Source organism: Hemibagrus wyckioides, linkage group LG26 (assembly GCF_019097595.1).
Source record: "Hemibagrus wyckioides isolate EC202008001 linkage group LG26, SWU_Hwy_1.0, whole genome shotgun sequence".
NCBI lineage: Eukaryota > Metazoa > Chordata > Actinopteri > Siluriformes > Bagridae > Hemibagrus > Hemibagrus wyckioides.
In genome coordinates, this window is record NC_080735.1 from 5,225,067 (window position 1) to 5,239,526 (window position 14,460).

The 14,460-nt window shown below is 39.1% G+C and overlaps 1 protein-coding gene across 2 annotated transcripts; it reads left to right on the forward strand.

Moving 5' to 3' along the window:
- Positions 1-6,873: 6,873 nt before the first annotated feature.
- On the forward strand, positions 6,874-13,595 carry LOC131346450 (SLIT and NTRK-like protein 5). 2 transcript variants are annotated; one of them, XM_058379883.1, is made up of 2 exons: positions 6,874-7,481; positions 8,979-13,595. In XM_058379883.1, the coding sequence occupies exon 2, from the start codon at positions 9,030-9,032 to the stop codon at positions 11,637-11,639; it is 2,610 nt and encodes an 869-aa protein (XP_058235866.1). In that variant the 5' UTR covers positions 6,874-7,481; positions 8,979-9,029; the 3' UTR covers positions 11,640-13,595. The 2 variants fall into 2 exon arrangements, with proteins under 2 accessions (XP_058235866.1, XP_058235867.1); XM_058379884.1 differs by lacking the exon at positions 6,874-7,481 and adding an exon at positions 8,003-8,375.
- Positions 13,596-14,460: the final 865 nt, after the last annotated feature.

The window sequence follows — 14,460 nt, forward strand, 5'->3', positions numbered from 1 at the left end:
GGCAGCACACGTTCCCTTCGATGATTCATCTTCCTGTCAAACAGGCAACACGGCCTCCCTTTAGCCAAGCTCAGTGCAGGACATCGCCTTTCTCTCTCTCTCTCTCTCTCTCTCTCTCTCTCACACACACACACAACTAAAAAAAATCCACACAACTATAAAACAAGACATCAACAATCTGACATCTTGAAATAATTTGCTGCTTTGTTTATACTAAGGGGACAGGGTTATTTATACAGGTAGGTGGGACTAATTATTCAGGTTAGGCTTTATCAGTAAAAATGGGTGTGGCTTCTGCGCCTGTCTGTTAAGTGAAGGAGGTGTGGACACTGTATCTATCAGTTGTACTGAAAGAGGCGTGGCTTCTCTAATTGTCACTCTCAGTGAAGGTGGTGTGGCCTATTTCCCTGTGGAGGAGGTGTGGTCTCTGGAAGAAAGCGGTATAATGCAGCTCTTGCAACGAAGCAGCTCCACTTTCGTCTGTTTTATGTTTTCGCTGATTCTCCTAACGGACTTGACATGAGTGGAAACCACAGTATGCGGTCCTCACATTAACAATAAAGGAGACTTGTATATTCACTCAGAGAGTAGGCACTGAGTGCCATTATTTATTTCAGCTCAAAAATTATGGATGTCCATTACATGCAGGTCGAGCCACTTCAGCTTTAAATGTGTACAATATAAATAACACACACTCCGGCCGTGTGTTTAACCTTCGGCCAGAGTGGAAAAAAAATGTATTTTACGACACGACGTAATAAGCAGCTGTAAACACAGTGTCGCTACGGTTACGGCCTCGTACTACTCTGGGAATAAAATTCTCATGAAGCAGCAGTCGGGACTACAGTGAGCTCTCTTTATATCACATTATAAATCTGATGTAAAAGATGCAAGAAATGAATCCGAAAATAAATAAATGGCACCAGTCCATTGTGGGCGTGTCCCAAACCACACACCCGTCTTTCACTCTGTAGCTCAGGTCCCAGTCTCCAGAAGTTTGCAGTGTAGCAGTGAATTTGGCCTGTGAGGGTGATTAGTAGATGAGCTGACTCAGATGTGTTAAATGAGGTAAAATGCTAAACTCGACTAAACTCCAGCTCCAGTGCTCCTGATACAGAAGCTGCTCCGCACTCCTGATTATTATTATATCATCTTTCATACATATGAGGTAAAGTGAAGGCAAGTTTTCCGCTTAAACCACCAAACTGTTTCACTTTGTCCTCAAAATATCACTCAGAATGTAAGTTCTTTTAAATAACAGCATTTTCTCTCTGACAAAATGACTGACAAGCCTATGAATATTTCATATTAATAAAAGAAACATAGTATCTTAGAAAGACAGAAAGAATATTTAAGAAAGAAAGAGAAAAAAAGATGGAGAGGAAGTAAAGAAAGAAACGAAGGAATGGCTTCGGTGGAAAAATGAAACAACAGGAATTAAAACACAAAGAAATGAGAAAATAGATAGATAGATAGATAGATAGATAGATAGATAGATAGATAGATAGATAGATAGATAGATAGATAGATAGATAGATAGATAGATAGATAGATAGATAGATAGAAAAGGAGAGAATAAAATCAACAATCAACAGTCAACAATTAAATAATATTGCTGAATAATATGGCTGAATGAAAAATGTAAAAAAAAAGAAAGGAAGGATGAAGAAAACATACAGTGTGAATTGTGTAATTAGAGTGAGTTTCATCATCATCTGTCAGTTTGTTATTAAAATCTCTCCAACATTTAGTCAGAAAGCTTCACACTTTATGTGCAAGAAGAAGAAAAAGAAGAAGAAGAAGTTACAGTTTCAGAAGAAAAGCTTGTTGGTGACACGCAGCTGGAGCCACAGGAGAGCCGCCTCAGCGATAGCGCTAACAGCTAATAACAGTGAGTGTACACCTCAGAATGCAGGCTAAATGCTATTTCCCATAGGAGTGTGATAGCATGGATTAGCTTTTCACTCTCTCTCTCTCTCTCTCTTTCTCTCCACTGGGAGTTTTTCGATTGTTTGGGTTTGCCACTTTACGCCAGACAGGAAACATCCCAGTTAGCGTGGCCCTTTAATGCGATTAGCTGTGACTAGCAACTTAAACCTAATTTAATGCGGAGATTTTTTTGAGATTTACTCCTCGCTGTCCTGAGCACAAAAGGAGAGAGGAGGGGTGGATGTTGATGCTGGAATTAGCATACAAAACAGGGCAAAAGGGGACTCATGTAAGCTTTAGCATGCTAAATCTAATGCTATTTACACTTAGCATAGTTGATAGCTCTTCAGCACTAATTCGAGATAAGCTGGCTAAATCTGGAGCAAAGAAGCAAAGACAGCAAGAGGTGGGGGAAGGGTGTGTGTGTGTGTTCATTATACAGTCAGATTTGTCTGCAATTTATTAATGGAAAAAAATTGAATAACCTTAAACCTGACCCAAGACCGCAGTGTATTCAGAAACTTCCAGACATTTTGAGCCCGAGGCAGATTTTCTGGTAAAAAGACAAGAAGAAATGAGCCCCCAAAAAATCGCTAATAGCTTTAACTGTCACATATTTTCAAGGTCGTCCCAAAAAACACTGAAGTTTTTGTCATTGTTCACAGGCTGGAGTTTCACTTTGTCATTTCAGTGCTCTAATTTCTTACACTCTGACTCTACAGGAGCAGTTTGGACATGTGACTCTGTTAGTAATGAGTCTGTTAGTAATTCAGTTTAGTCAGAAGTCTGGACATGTACTTTCAAATGCTTGTGGTGAGGGTAGAGTAACAGAAACTCTCTCTCTCTATCACTCTCTCTCTCTCTCTCTCTCTCTCTCTCTCTCACACACACACACACACATGTATATATGGGGTACAACATAGTGAGAAAGAAAACACAACTAGAAAGAGTAAATATTATTGAGGTAAATTTGGGTTAAGTATAAAATGTCCCAGTGTCAAGTATCAAGTTTAAAGTGTCCAGATGTAAAGCATAAATTAACCACTGTCCAAGTGTAAACTGTCAAGTTTAAAGTTTCTATAAATTATCAAAGTGTCAAGTGTACATCATAAAGTATCCAGTGTCAAGTGTAAAGTGTCAAGTGTACAGCATAAAGTATCCAGTGTAAAGTGTCAAGTGTACAGCATAAAGTATCCAGTGTCAAAGTGTAAATTGTCAAATGTACAGCATAAAGTATTCAATGTCAAAGTGTCCAAGTATCCAGTTTTCAAGTGTAAAGCATAAAGTATCCAGTGTCAGTGTCCAAATGTAAAGCATAAAGTGTCCAGTGTCAAGTGTAAAGTTTCTAGGTGTAAAGTGGTCAAGTGTAAAGTATAAAGTATGCAGTGTCAAGTGTCCAAGTATACTGTGTCAAGTGTAAAGTTTATAGGTGTAAAGTGGTCAAATGTAAAGCTTCAATTGTGTCCAAGTTTACATTGTCCAAGTACAAAATGTCAAGTGCCAAGATTAAAGTGTCAAATGCACAATAACCAACTACAACATGTAAAAGTTTGAGGCATCAATGTGTAAAATTAAAATAGTCCAACTATAGTGTGCAAGTGGAAAGTATCAAATGTCCAGTGTAAATTGTAAAACATCAAATTGTCTAAGTGTAAAGTGTCAAAATGTAGTGTCCAAGTGAAAACTGTAATGTGTTCAAGAATAAAGTGTCATATGCACAGTAACCAATGTAATGTGTGAAGTGTCCAAGTTTAAAGTGTCCAAGTGTAAAGTGTCTAAGTGGCACAGGAAAAGCGTAAAAAATTAAAAGTGGCTTGTTTCAAGTTATATTTCGTAGACTGCATATAAAGTGTCAAGTTTAAAGTGTCAAATGCACATTGACCAAGTGAAACAAGTGAAATGGAATGTGTCCATGTGTAAAGTGTCAAGTTTAAGTGTCCATGTGTAAAGTGTCTAAGTGGCAAAGGGAAAAGAAAAAAAATAAAAATGACTTGTTTCAAGTTATATTTGGTAGACTGCATATATACTGTATATAAAGTATCCAGATTAAAGTGTGAAATGCACAGTGACCAAGTGTACCATGTCGATTGTAAAGTGTCAAATGTCCATGTGTAACATGTCAAGTGTAAAGTGCCAGTATGTAATATGTCAAGTGTAAAGTGTCCATGTGTAAAGTGTCAGTGTGTAACGTCAGGTGTAAAGTGTCCATGTGTAAAGTGTCAGTGTGTAACATGTCAAGTGTAAAGTGTCAGTGTGTAACATGTCAAGTGTAAAGTGTCCATGTGTAAAGTGTCAGTGTGTAACATGTCAGGTGTAAAGTGTCCATGTGTAAAGTGTCAGTGTGTAACATGTCAGGTGTAAAGTGTCCATGTGTAAAGTGTCAGTGTGTAACATGTCAGGTGTAAAGTGTCCATGTGTAAAGTGTCAGTGTGTAACATGTCAGGTGTAAAGTGTCAAGTGTAAAGTGTCCATGTGTAAAGTGTCAGTGTGTAACATGTCAGGTGTAAAGTGTCCATGTGTAAAGTGTCAGTGTGTAACATGTCAAGTGTAAAGTGTCCATGTGTAAAGTGTCAGTGTGTAACATGTCAGGTGTAAAGTGTCCATGTGTAAAGTGTCAGTGTGTAACATGTCAAGTGTAAAGTGTCCATGTGTAAAGTGTCAGTGTGTAACATGTCAGGTGTAAAGTGTCCATGTGTAAAGTGTCAGTGTGTAACATGTCAGGTGCAAAGTGTCAGTGTGTAACATGTCAAGTGTAAAGTGTCAAGTTTACAATGTCCATGTGTAAAGTGTCAAGTTTAAAGTGCCCATGTGTAAAGTGTCAAGTTTAAAATGCCCATGTGTAAAGTGTAAGGTTTAAAGTGTCCATGTGTAAAGTGTCTAAATGGCAGAGGGAAAAGTGAAAAATGAAAAGTGACATGTTTCAAGTGATATTTGATAGACTGCATGTAAAAGCTGTTCTGTAGTCATCTTGTCTGTGACTGAATGCTCTGAAAACCTTATAATAAACTGCAGGCTGGGGGACTAAGATGATTTTGTGTGCTTTCCTCAGGCATTGTGACCAGGAGATGTCCTGTCTGTCCAGGAGTTTGTTACCTGTGATGTCTTCTGCTGTTCTCACTATTCTCTGGAGAGCCTTGCGGTTGTGTGCGGAGTAACTGCCATTCCATACACTAATGCACCCAGTCAGGATGATCTCTGCGGTACAAGCTGGTGAAGGTTTATGGGTTCAGTCCAAACTTCATCAGCTCACAGGAAGTAGAACCTCAGACAAACAGATCATATTTTTTTTATCTTTATTTTAACAATTTGTTTAGAAATTTCTAAATAACTTTGATTAGAAATGATTTAGTTAAAAGCAGTTCAGTTAGAAATGAATCAGTTGGAAATAATTCATATAAATGTTGTTTAGTTACAGGTGATTTGGTTAGAAGTGATTCGATTTAGAAGCAGTTTGCGTAGAAGTGACTCTGTTAAAATAAGTCAGAAAGGAGCAACTTATTTAGAAGCTATTCGGTTAAAAATCATTCAGTTCAAAGAGATTCTGTTTAAAGGATTTTAGTTAGAAGTGATTCTGTTCATAATGAGTCATATGGAAGTCATTTGGTTAGGAGCGATTCAGTCAGAACTGAATCATTGCTGGTTAGAAGCAATTTGCTTAAAGTGATTTGGTTCAAATCATTTCAATTACAACATTCATTTACAAGTGATATGTTTGAAAAACAATTTAGCTAGAAGAGATTTGAGATTCATTTATTTGATTCAAATGACTCTGCTATTTGGTATTTAATTCATTAAATATGAATCATTTAGAAGTACATTGCATAAAAATGATTTAATTCTAAATGGCTCATTTAGAAGTGATTCTCTTACAAGTTATTTGATAAGAAGGGATTTGGTTAGATATAATTTGATTAGAAATTATTCAGATACTTCGTGGTTTGAGGTGATTTGGTCAGAACCAATATGATTAGAAGTGAATCGGTTCTAATTTATTTGGTTACGAGTGATTCTAGTAAGAAATTATGTAACTTAAAAGTAAATCAGTTACAAGTGAGTTGGTTAAATGATTCTTTTAGAAGTGATTCATTTAGAAATCTTCGGTTAGGAAGTGATTTGATTAGAAATGATTTGATTGAAGTGAATCATTTAGAAGTGATTCAGATGATCATATGGATTTATGTTATTTTAATTTGTTTTAAATGAAAGGTTTATTTACAAATGCTATTCATGTCATTACTGAACATTTGATGATGAAGTTCATGCAAAGCTAAACTGGTAGCCATAGGCTCCTCTTCCTAGTACAAAAGAGAGGGAGAGAAAGCAAGTGTAAAGAAAGGATGTGAGACATATACATAAAGCTAGATTACTTGATTTTTGGATTAATCTTCAATGATCATTAATGTAATTTCAGCATTGTCTGAAAATGTTTCTGAGTACATTATGTTTCTGAACTTGTTGAAAAGTGAAGAAGGAGAGAGACAATATGGAGCTATGTAATAAGTGAAAGTGATAGAGACATAAAAAGCTAGACACAAACTCATGTATTGCTATGATTTTTATTGCATATGTATTGTTATTGCTTCTGTTTGTGTGTGTGTGTGTGTGTGTGTGGAGACAGTGAGAGAGAGAGAGAGAGAGAGAGAGAGAAAGAGAGAGCCCATACTTAAGTGGGACAGGATTGATGCGACTCTGTCCAGTTTTATCGCATTGCACTGCCCTCTATAGGTCTCTCTCTCTCTCTCTCTCTCTCTCTGTGTGTGTGTGTGTGTCTGTGTGTCTCTGTCTCTGTCTGTCTCTCTCTCTCTCCCTCTTTCTCTTATGATTTGAGCTTCAAGTCTCTATTGGCATCTCTCTCTCTCTCTCTCTCTCTCCCCCCCCCCCATCTCTGCATGTTTTAACTCTTTCTGATAGTTTATACCCCTCCTCTATCTGTCATCCGGGATTGTCTAGGCTGCATGAAATGCATGCATGGGTGCGAGCGCGCGCACAAGCTCACGGGCGCACGCGCTCGCACACTTAACTTTGCCGGGTGCACAACCAACAGCATGCATCCATGAATCCACAGCTGTGTGCGTGCGTGCGTGTGAATGTGCGCGCGCGTGAGTGTGTGTGTTAAGTATAATATCTGATGGCCGGTGTTGAGTGTTTGTGGACGGATGGAGCATCAACAGCATCAGGATCCCTGCACGCGCGCACAGCCACCGTACTCCCTATACACGCGCGCGCGGCAGTGTGTTTAATCGTCTGCTAGTCTGAGAGAAGTGAGAGCGCGAGAGCGCGAGGAGAGAGAGAGAGAGAGAGAGAGAGAGAGAGAGAGCGACGATGCACGCGCGCGCGCATCATCACCACAACCACCATCATCATTACCCGTGGAAAATTCGGTGTTAAAACGGATCAAATTTTCTTTTAATAAAAAAAGAGAGAGTGAATGTGTGTGAGAGAGAGATATACTGGAATAATCGAGAAGGATTTTGCAGCCTGGATTATTGCAGCGCTACGTTCCGGTTAACGGATGTCGTGATGCTGCTGCCGCTTCGAAGACGATCAGCCCGGTAAGAAATACATGGATATGACGAAGAGTTCAGGGATGAGAAAAGAAAAAAAGAAACAAACGCAAAAAAATAACGAATAACGCATAATGAAATGGTGTGAAAGCTCTGATGCAGCTTGAATGAGGGAGACACCACCACGCGCTAAGGATGTTCTTACGAGTTTATCAGTGCCAATTGATCAAAATGTGATGAATTTCATGTGTGCTTGATTGAAACCCTGGGCAAATATTTGAAGGAGGCGTCAGGGTGTTCAAGGAATTCACGATTTGCATGTGTGGGTATATAACTGCGGTCAGTTTCGCTTAACGGGAATTTCTTTCTCTTTTTTTATTTATTTATTTATTTATATATATATTTTTAAATGCGACAGAAAAGTCGTATGTGGATGTGGATCTCTCTCTCTCTCTCTCTCTCTCTCTGTGTGTGTGTGTGTGTGTGTTTGTGTGTGTGTGTGTTTGTGTGTGTGTGTGTGTGTTTGCGTGCGTCGGCGAGTGTCTCCGGTACCGGAGAGAGAGAGAGAGAGAGAGAGAGAGAGAGCATGGAAGGAAAAGAAGGTGGATGTTGATTTGCATGAATCACAAGATCCCGCAGAAACGCCGGAATCAAGGATTATTATCTCCAAATCACGGATAATTTAATCCAGGATAGTGTAAAGCGGGATAAATGATAAGAATCGATGGATGTTAATTGGAAAGATTTGGAACTGCTAAGAGTGTTTTGCTCTCAAGATCAGCGGTTTTTTTCTCCTCCGCCGAGATGCATGGGGCATCATCAGATTTCCATACAGACACACACACACACACGCATTCTGAACGTTTGGGTCTATTTAAACCGAATTAAACTCGTTAACCGGCTTTAAAAATACAGGAAAACAGGAGTGATCGGATATGCGGGGTGAGTAGATAAAGCTTGTTAAACAGATTTGGATATTTGGATTATACAATTCAGCGAGCTTGTTTGGCGTGATTATAACCTGAAGCTTGTGGGGGTTTTTTAGCATGCACATATTTATGCATAAGCAACGGCTAATAATCAGAATGCGCGCTCTTATCATAAGCAGTGCATGTTCAGTATTCGCAATAAAGCCAGTTGCTCTTTTCGGGCAAATTTCTCCAAGCACTTGGCGTGTTGCTACTTCTCTTTTAAACAAATAAATGTTGAAAAATGTTCTCTGTGTGCTTCTACTGTTCCCTGTGTTTATACAGCTCGTCTTAGAGGGGGATTTTTGTGTGCCTAGAATGTCGTGCACAGCCTCAGTGTTTTATTAATTAATGCATGTGACTCAGATAAATCCATTTCTTTTTAAAGAACTGGGTGAATAATTTATTTTTCATTCTTTAATTTTCATATCTAAAATCAACACCTCAAATGTTTCACGAGAAAATCTGGTCACTAAGTCTGTGATCGTGTCTTAAAAAAAAAAAAAAAAAAAATCTTTTGGTCCGTTTGCTATTTATTCCAAAAAGATTGATTGCCCTTTCTTTCTCCCATTTCTAGATGACACCACAGTCTGCAGAGGCACTACAGTGAACGGCGCCATTCAATTCGATGAAAATGCGTGTCTGGATACTGACACTAATCTTGCTGCTTGCCGCTTCTCTGAGCCTGGTTGAGATGTATGACAATTATGGGGAGATCTGTAGGAATCTGTGCACTTGTGAAGAAAAAGAGGGCATCCTGACGGTCAGCTGCGAGAACCGGGGCATCGTAAGACTGTCCGAAATCAGCCCGGTTCATTTCCCCACGTATCACCTACTACTGACGGGGAACCTGCTGAAAAAATTGTCCGTCAATGACTTTATCAACTATACTGGAGTCACCATCTTGCATTTAGGCAACAACGACATATCCGAAGTGGAGACTGGGGCTTTTAATGGACTCCAGGGATTAAGGAGGTTGCACCTAAACAACAACAAAATAGATGTACTTAGGGATGATACGTTTACTGGATTAGAAAGCCTGGAATACCTTCAGATTGATTATAATTTTATTAGCATTATTGAACCCATTGCTCTCAGCAGGCTCCACCATTTGACTGTGCTAATTTTGAATGACAACCTCTTGTCATCGCTGCCTACAAACATTTTCAAAAATGTGCCCTTGACCCACTTGGATCTCAGGGGCAACCGCTTGAAAATGTTCCCTTACATTGGCCTTTTGGAGCACATGGATAAAGTGGTGGAATTACAGCTAGAGGAGAATCCATGGAATTGTTCTTGCGAACTTATCGCACTAAAAGCTTGGCTGGAAAGCATTGCCTACACAGCACTAGTTGGAGAGGTGGTTTGTGAGACTCCATTCCGGCTCCATGGCCGCGATCTTGATGAGGTCTCCAAGCAGGAGCTGTGTCCTCGGAGGGCCATTTCGGAATATGAGATGCGCCCGCCGCCACCTCTCAGCACGAACGGATATTTCCAGACGACGCCGGCGGCAGTGACTTCCTCGGCCACATCCTCAGCAGTGCTGAGGTCGTCATCCCGGCCTACCAAGGGCACTCGGCAGTCCAACAAGACCAGGTCTAAGCCCACTTCTCGCATCCCAGGCAATCCCTATAACTATGGGCCAATTATAGCTTTTCAGACCAAATCTCCCGTGCCTTTGGATTGCCCCACGGCATGCACATGCAACCTTCAGATCTCTGATCTTGGGCTCAACGTCAACTGCCAAGAACGAAAAATCGAGAGTATATCAGATTTAAAGCCCAAGCCGTATAATCCCAAAAAGATGTACCTCACTGGGAATTACATCCCTGCTGTACGCCGATCGGATTTTGTCGAGGCAGAGGGATTGGATTTGTTGCACTTGGGAAACAATCGGATAGCACTCATACATGACAGGGCATTTGGGGATTTAATTAACCTGCGCAGGTTATACTTGAATGGCAATTTGATTGACAGGCTCACTGCAGACATGTTCTTTGGGCTCCAGAACCTGCAGTACTTGTATTTAGAGTATAACAAGATCAAGGAGGTTGTTGCAGGTACATTCCGTTTTGTGCCAAACCTTCAGCTGCTTTTCCTAAACAACAATCTGCTAAAAACCTTGCCAGGAGGCATCTTTTCTAGTATGTCACTCTCAAGACTCAATCTACGCAACAACCACTTTCAAAACCTGCCTGTGAGTGGAGTTCTAGATCAGCTCAAGGCTTTGGTGCAAGTGGATCTCTTTGAAAACCCTTGGGATTGCACGTGTGATGTGGTAGGCATGAAAATATGGCTGGAGCAACTCAACTCTGGCACTGTGGTTAATGATGTCATATGTGCATCTCCAAAGAGACTTGCAGGGCAAGACATGCGCAGTATCGTTTCTGAACAACTGTGTCCTGATTACTCGGATACTGTTGTATCTACGGTAGCTCCATCAGAAGCGACCTTGGAAGGGAAGGTAATAACCACTGAGACACCTCTGAGGTTCAACACTCCTTCAAGCACCGTCCCCTTGTCAGTCCTCATCCTTAGCCTCCTCCTGGTCTTCATAATGTCCGTTTTTGTGGCTGCCGGGCTGTTCGTGGTGGTCATGAAGCGGCGAAAAAAGTCACAAAGTGACCGCACCAGCACCAACAACTCGGATGTAAGCTCCTTTAACCTTCAATACAGTCTTTATAGCAATCGTTCAGTACCCAAAGTCAAATCCCCGGCAGGTCATGTCTATGAGTATATCCCTCATCCTCTTGGGCACATGTGCAAAAACCCCATTTATAGATCTAGAGAAGGGACCACTGTGGAGGATTTTCCTGATCTGCACGAACTCAAAGTTAGCTACAGAAACACCAATGAGGAAGAGCGGGATCCAACTTCGAGGAGCCCTACATACACTGTTAGCACCATTGAACCTCGGGAGGAGCCTTCGACTGCTCAGGATGCAGAGCATTTCTTCCGAGGGATCTTAGAGCCGGATAAAACCCCGAATAGTGCCGGAAATAGGTATGATTACAAGTACCCCAGTCCTGGATCTTACACGTACAACCCAAATTTTGACGTACGTCGGCAATTCTTGCATCCCGAGGGAATTAGAGAAACTATGCTCTATAGCTCAGCTCCAAGTACTGTCTACGTGGAGCCGAACAGGAACGAATATTTGGAACTAAAGGCGAAACTCCAAATGGAGCCGGATTACCTCGAAGTTCTTGAGAAACAGACAACGTTTAGCCAATTTTAAACCTTGTCTATGAACAAGAGTACTGTTAGAGATTTTCACCCCATTTCCATGTCGAAGGGTGCATCGGGGTGTACGGTGTACGCCATCTTTAAAGAAACAACAGAACAAAGGCAACAAACAAAATCCTACAATGGGGTGTGCCAAACTGTCTTACTTTAATTTTTAAAGATACATGACATTAAAGGAAATAAAAAAGGAAAAAAAAAGCTCTCGGGATGAAAGCACGAGTTGTGATACAAAACTGGTGATGCAAAAATCGCAAAATCTATTTTTTTAAGTTGACAAATTGAATACACGTAAATAAACAAACGTAGCTGTACAGATTAATCCAAGTACGTTTTTTTCAGGAGTATATTCACGCAGATATTGCGAACTTTAACAATACAAAAATTGAAAAAGAACACTGTATTACAGTGCATCTAACTGTGCAGGACAATTCCTCTGCTCTAGTCTGTAAGTAAGTAAGTATTTATTGGTATAATCTCCATGTATTTTTAACATTATTTGATTCTTCATCATTATGACCTGTACCATTATCCCTCTGTACAAGCTTTTCGTTTGTAATTTTTTGATCATTTATTGTAGCTTGCATTGTACAAGTGGCTTTCTTTCAGCGGTGGCACACCCCTCCCCCCACCCACCCCCCAACCCCAAACTCCTCCTTCCCAATCTTCCCAATCTTCCCAATCTTCCCAGTCCTTCACCCTCATCTCCAGTGTCAAAGAGAGACTTTTGCTTCATTTAAAGATTTAAAAAAAGAAGTGTCTTTGTATGCCGTCTGCACTTTTTTGAAAAAAAAAAAAATTAAAGAAAGAAAACAGGAGGGCCAATGATGGTCTTCCCAGCTACCATTAGAGGAATTATTATATATTAAAAAATGATTCATTCATTCTTAATATGTATTTTAATATGTTATCTAAAACAAATTCATAAATGATAATTGAAGTAATAATTATGTTGTGTAATACTATTTTAATGTAACACCTATTTTTATACAAGCATTCGCAATTCTCTTTTTTCCCCCCCTTATTGTTTTTTTTTTTTTTTTCGATTGCTTTCCACTTATTATTGCACTATATTGACCAAAATATGTTTATGTCATCAATAAATATGATGTCAGGTTCTTATATCCGTACATATATACACGTCATTGTTGATAACGCATTTCCGTTACGACAGTCACAAGGAATTGAGTGATTTTAGGAGTAACTTTATCAATGCTAATCAATACAGACTTGTAACCAGTTATTCAGAGGCCTTTCAATAACTTTTTTTTTCTTTTCTGTGCTGTAAAAACAAAGAGAAAAAAGAGAAAGAAAAAACATACTGTAGGAGAAGGTTATTAGCAGTGAAAATTGAAAATGGCAGGGTTAATATCGCAATAGCTGCAGGCCATGTCATCCACTCGTTGCTCATCTGCTGCATTTTAATAAGAAGAATACGTTCTGAAATTTCTTGATTGCATGAGGCTGCATTTTGTCTTTGGATTGTAATGTGAGTTTTTTTTTACCTTGTAATTATTGGTATTCGGATTGATTTCTGGTTAAACAATTAAGGTTAATTGATCAGCAGGAAGAAAGTACAGAAAAGGTTCAATTCTGGTATTTGGTGCCTTTTGGACCAGCAAATGTTTGAAACTGAAAATCATTTTAAATCACCCAAGTTATGGATATTTGGTCCGTTTTACATTTAATTATAGAGTTAAAATTAAAATTCAAGCTTTTTTTTTGGCATGCACTAAAATAGGAAATCCTACTCATTACATCAAATTATTTTTAGATGAATAAAGCCATCAACAATGTTTTTTTAAGTTGTTTTTATTTGTTTCACCACACAATGCCTAGAAATCAAAATATGAAGCACATTTCAGTATATGTTCTCTGGAACCTTATTCTGTTTTCATTAAAAAAAATAGCATCAATATATGCAGAACTAAATGTGTGATTCATAAGTTTTTCTTTTTTTTTAAACGCAGAACCTACTGTACAAAACCCTGCTTTTTTTTTTCCTCCCGCCATGTCGTTCTCCTTCACCATCACCCTCGAGCTATTTTTTATTTTTAAAACCACATGTAGTTAATTCTATTAGCAATAAATCAGGCGTCTGCATCCGACCAATTGTGAATCTGAAATGATAAAAGCAAACTTTTTTTTTTTTTAAATTTTGGAATATTTAACACTTTTGAATATTGCTTCTGGATAGGATTTTTTTACTTTTTTTTTTTTTTTTTCAATTACACAAGGTTACAATAATATCCTGTATTTTTTTTTTTTAATTTTGTTTGTTTCATCTTTCTATTTATTTTTTTTAATTTAAAAGTGATTAAATACTGTATAGATAAGAGACAGAGATATATAACAAAACAAAACAAAAAAAGGAAGGGTGGTTCAAAGAGGAGAGAGTGTTAAAGTCTAAAAAGAAACACTAGTCATCTACTGCCCAATGTTTTTAAAATTTTTTTTTTTTTTTTTATTTGAGCATGTTTTTAAAAGCAAAGCTGGATTCCTTGCTTTAATGAATTTTTTTGTAAAATGGCTGTGTTAAGTATTGGGGTTAGAGTGTGACTCCCCCCTTCCTCCTTGTTCCAATGATAAAGAGCTCCACTTTCTCTCTTTCTGTCGACTCGAGGGCCTCGTTCCAAATCGCGACGTGACGCGGGGGCTTTTTATAGCAGCAAAAAAAAGGAAGGGGGACGAATCAGACCTGCTATGGCAGGACAGACCTTGACACGGTGTTAATCTCTGAATTGCCGCCAAGGGATTGGGACGTGATTAATCGGTGACGGTTACTAATTGTCAAGAAGAAGCTGTTTCTTCTTCTT

Excerpts from the sequence above, each read along its gene's own strand:
- LOC131346450 (XM_058379883.1), top strand. The coding sequence starts at position 9,030 with ATGAAAATGCGTGTCTGGATACTGACACTAATCTTGCTGCTTGCCGCT.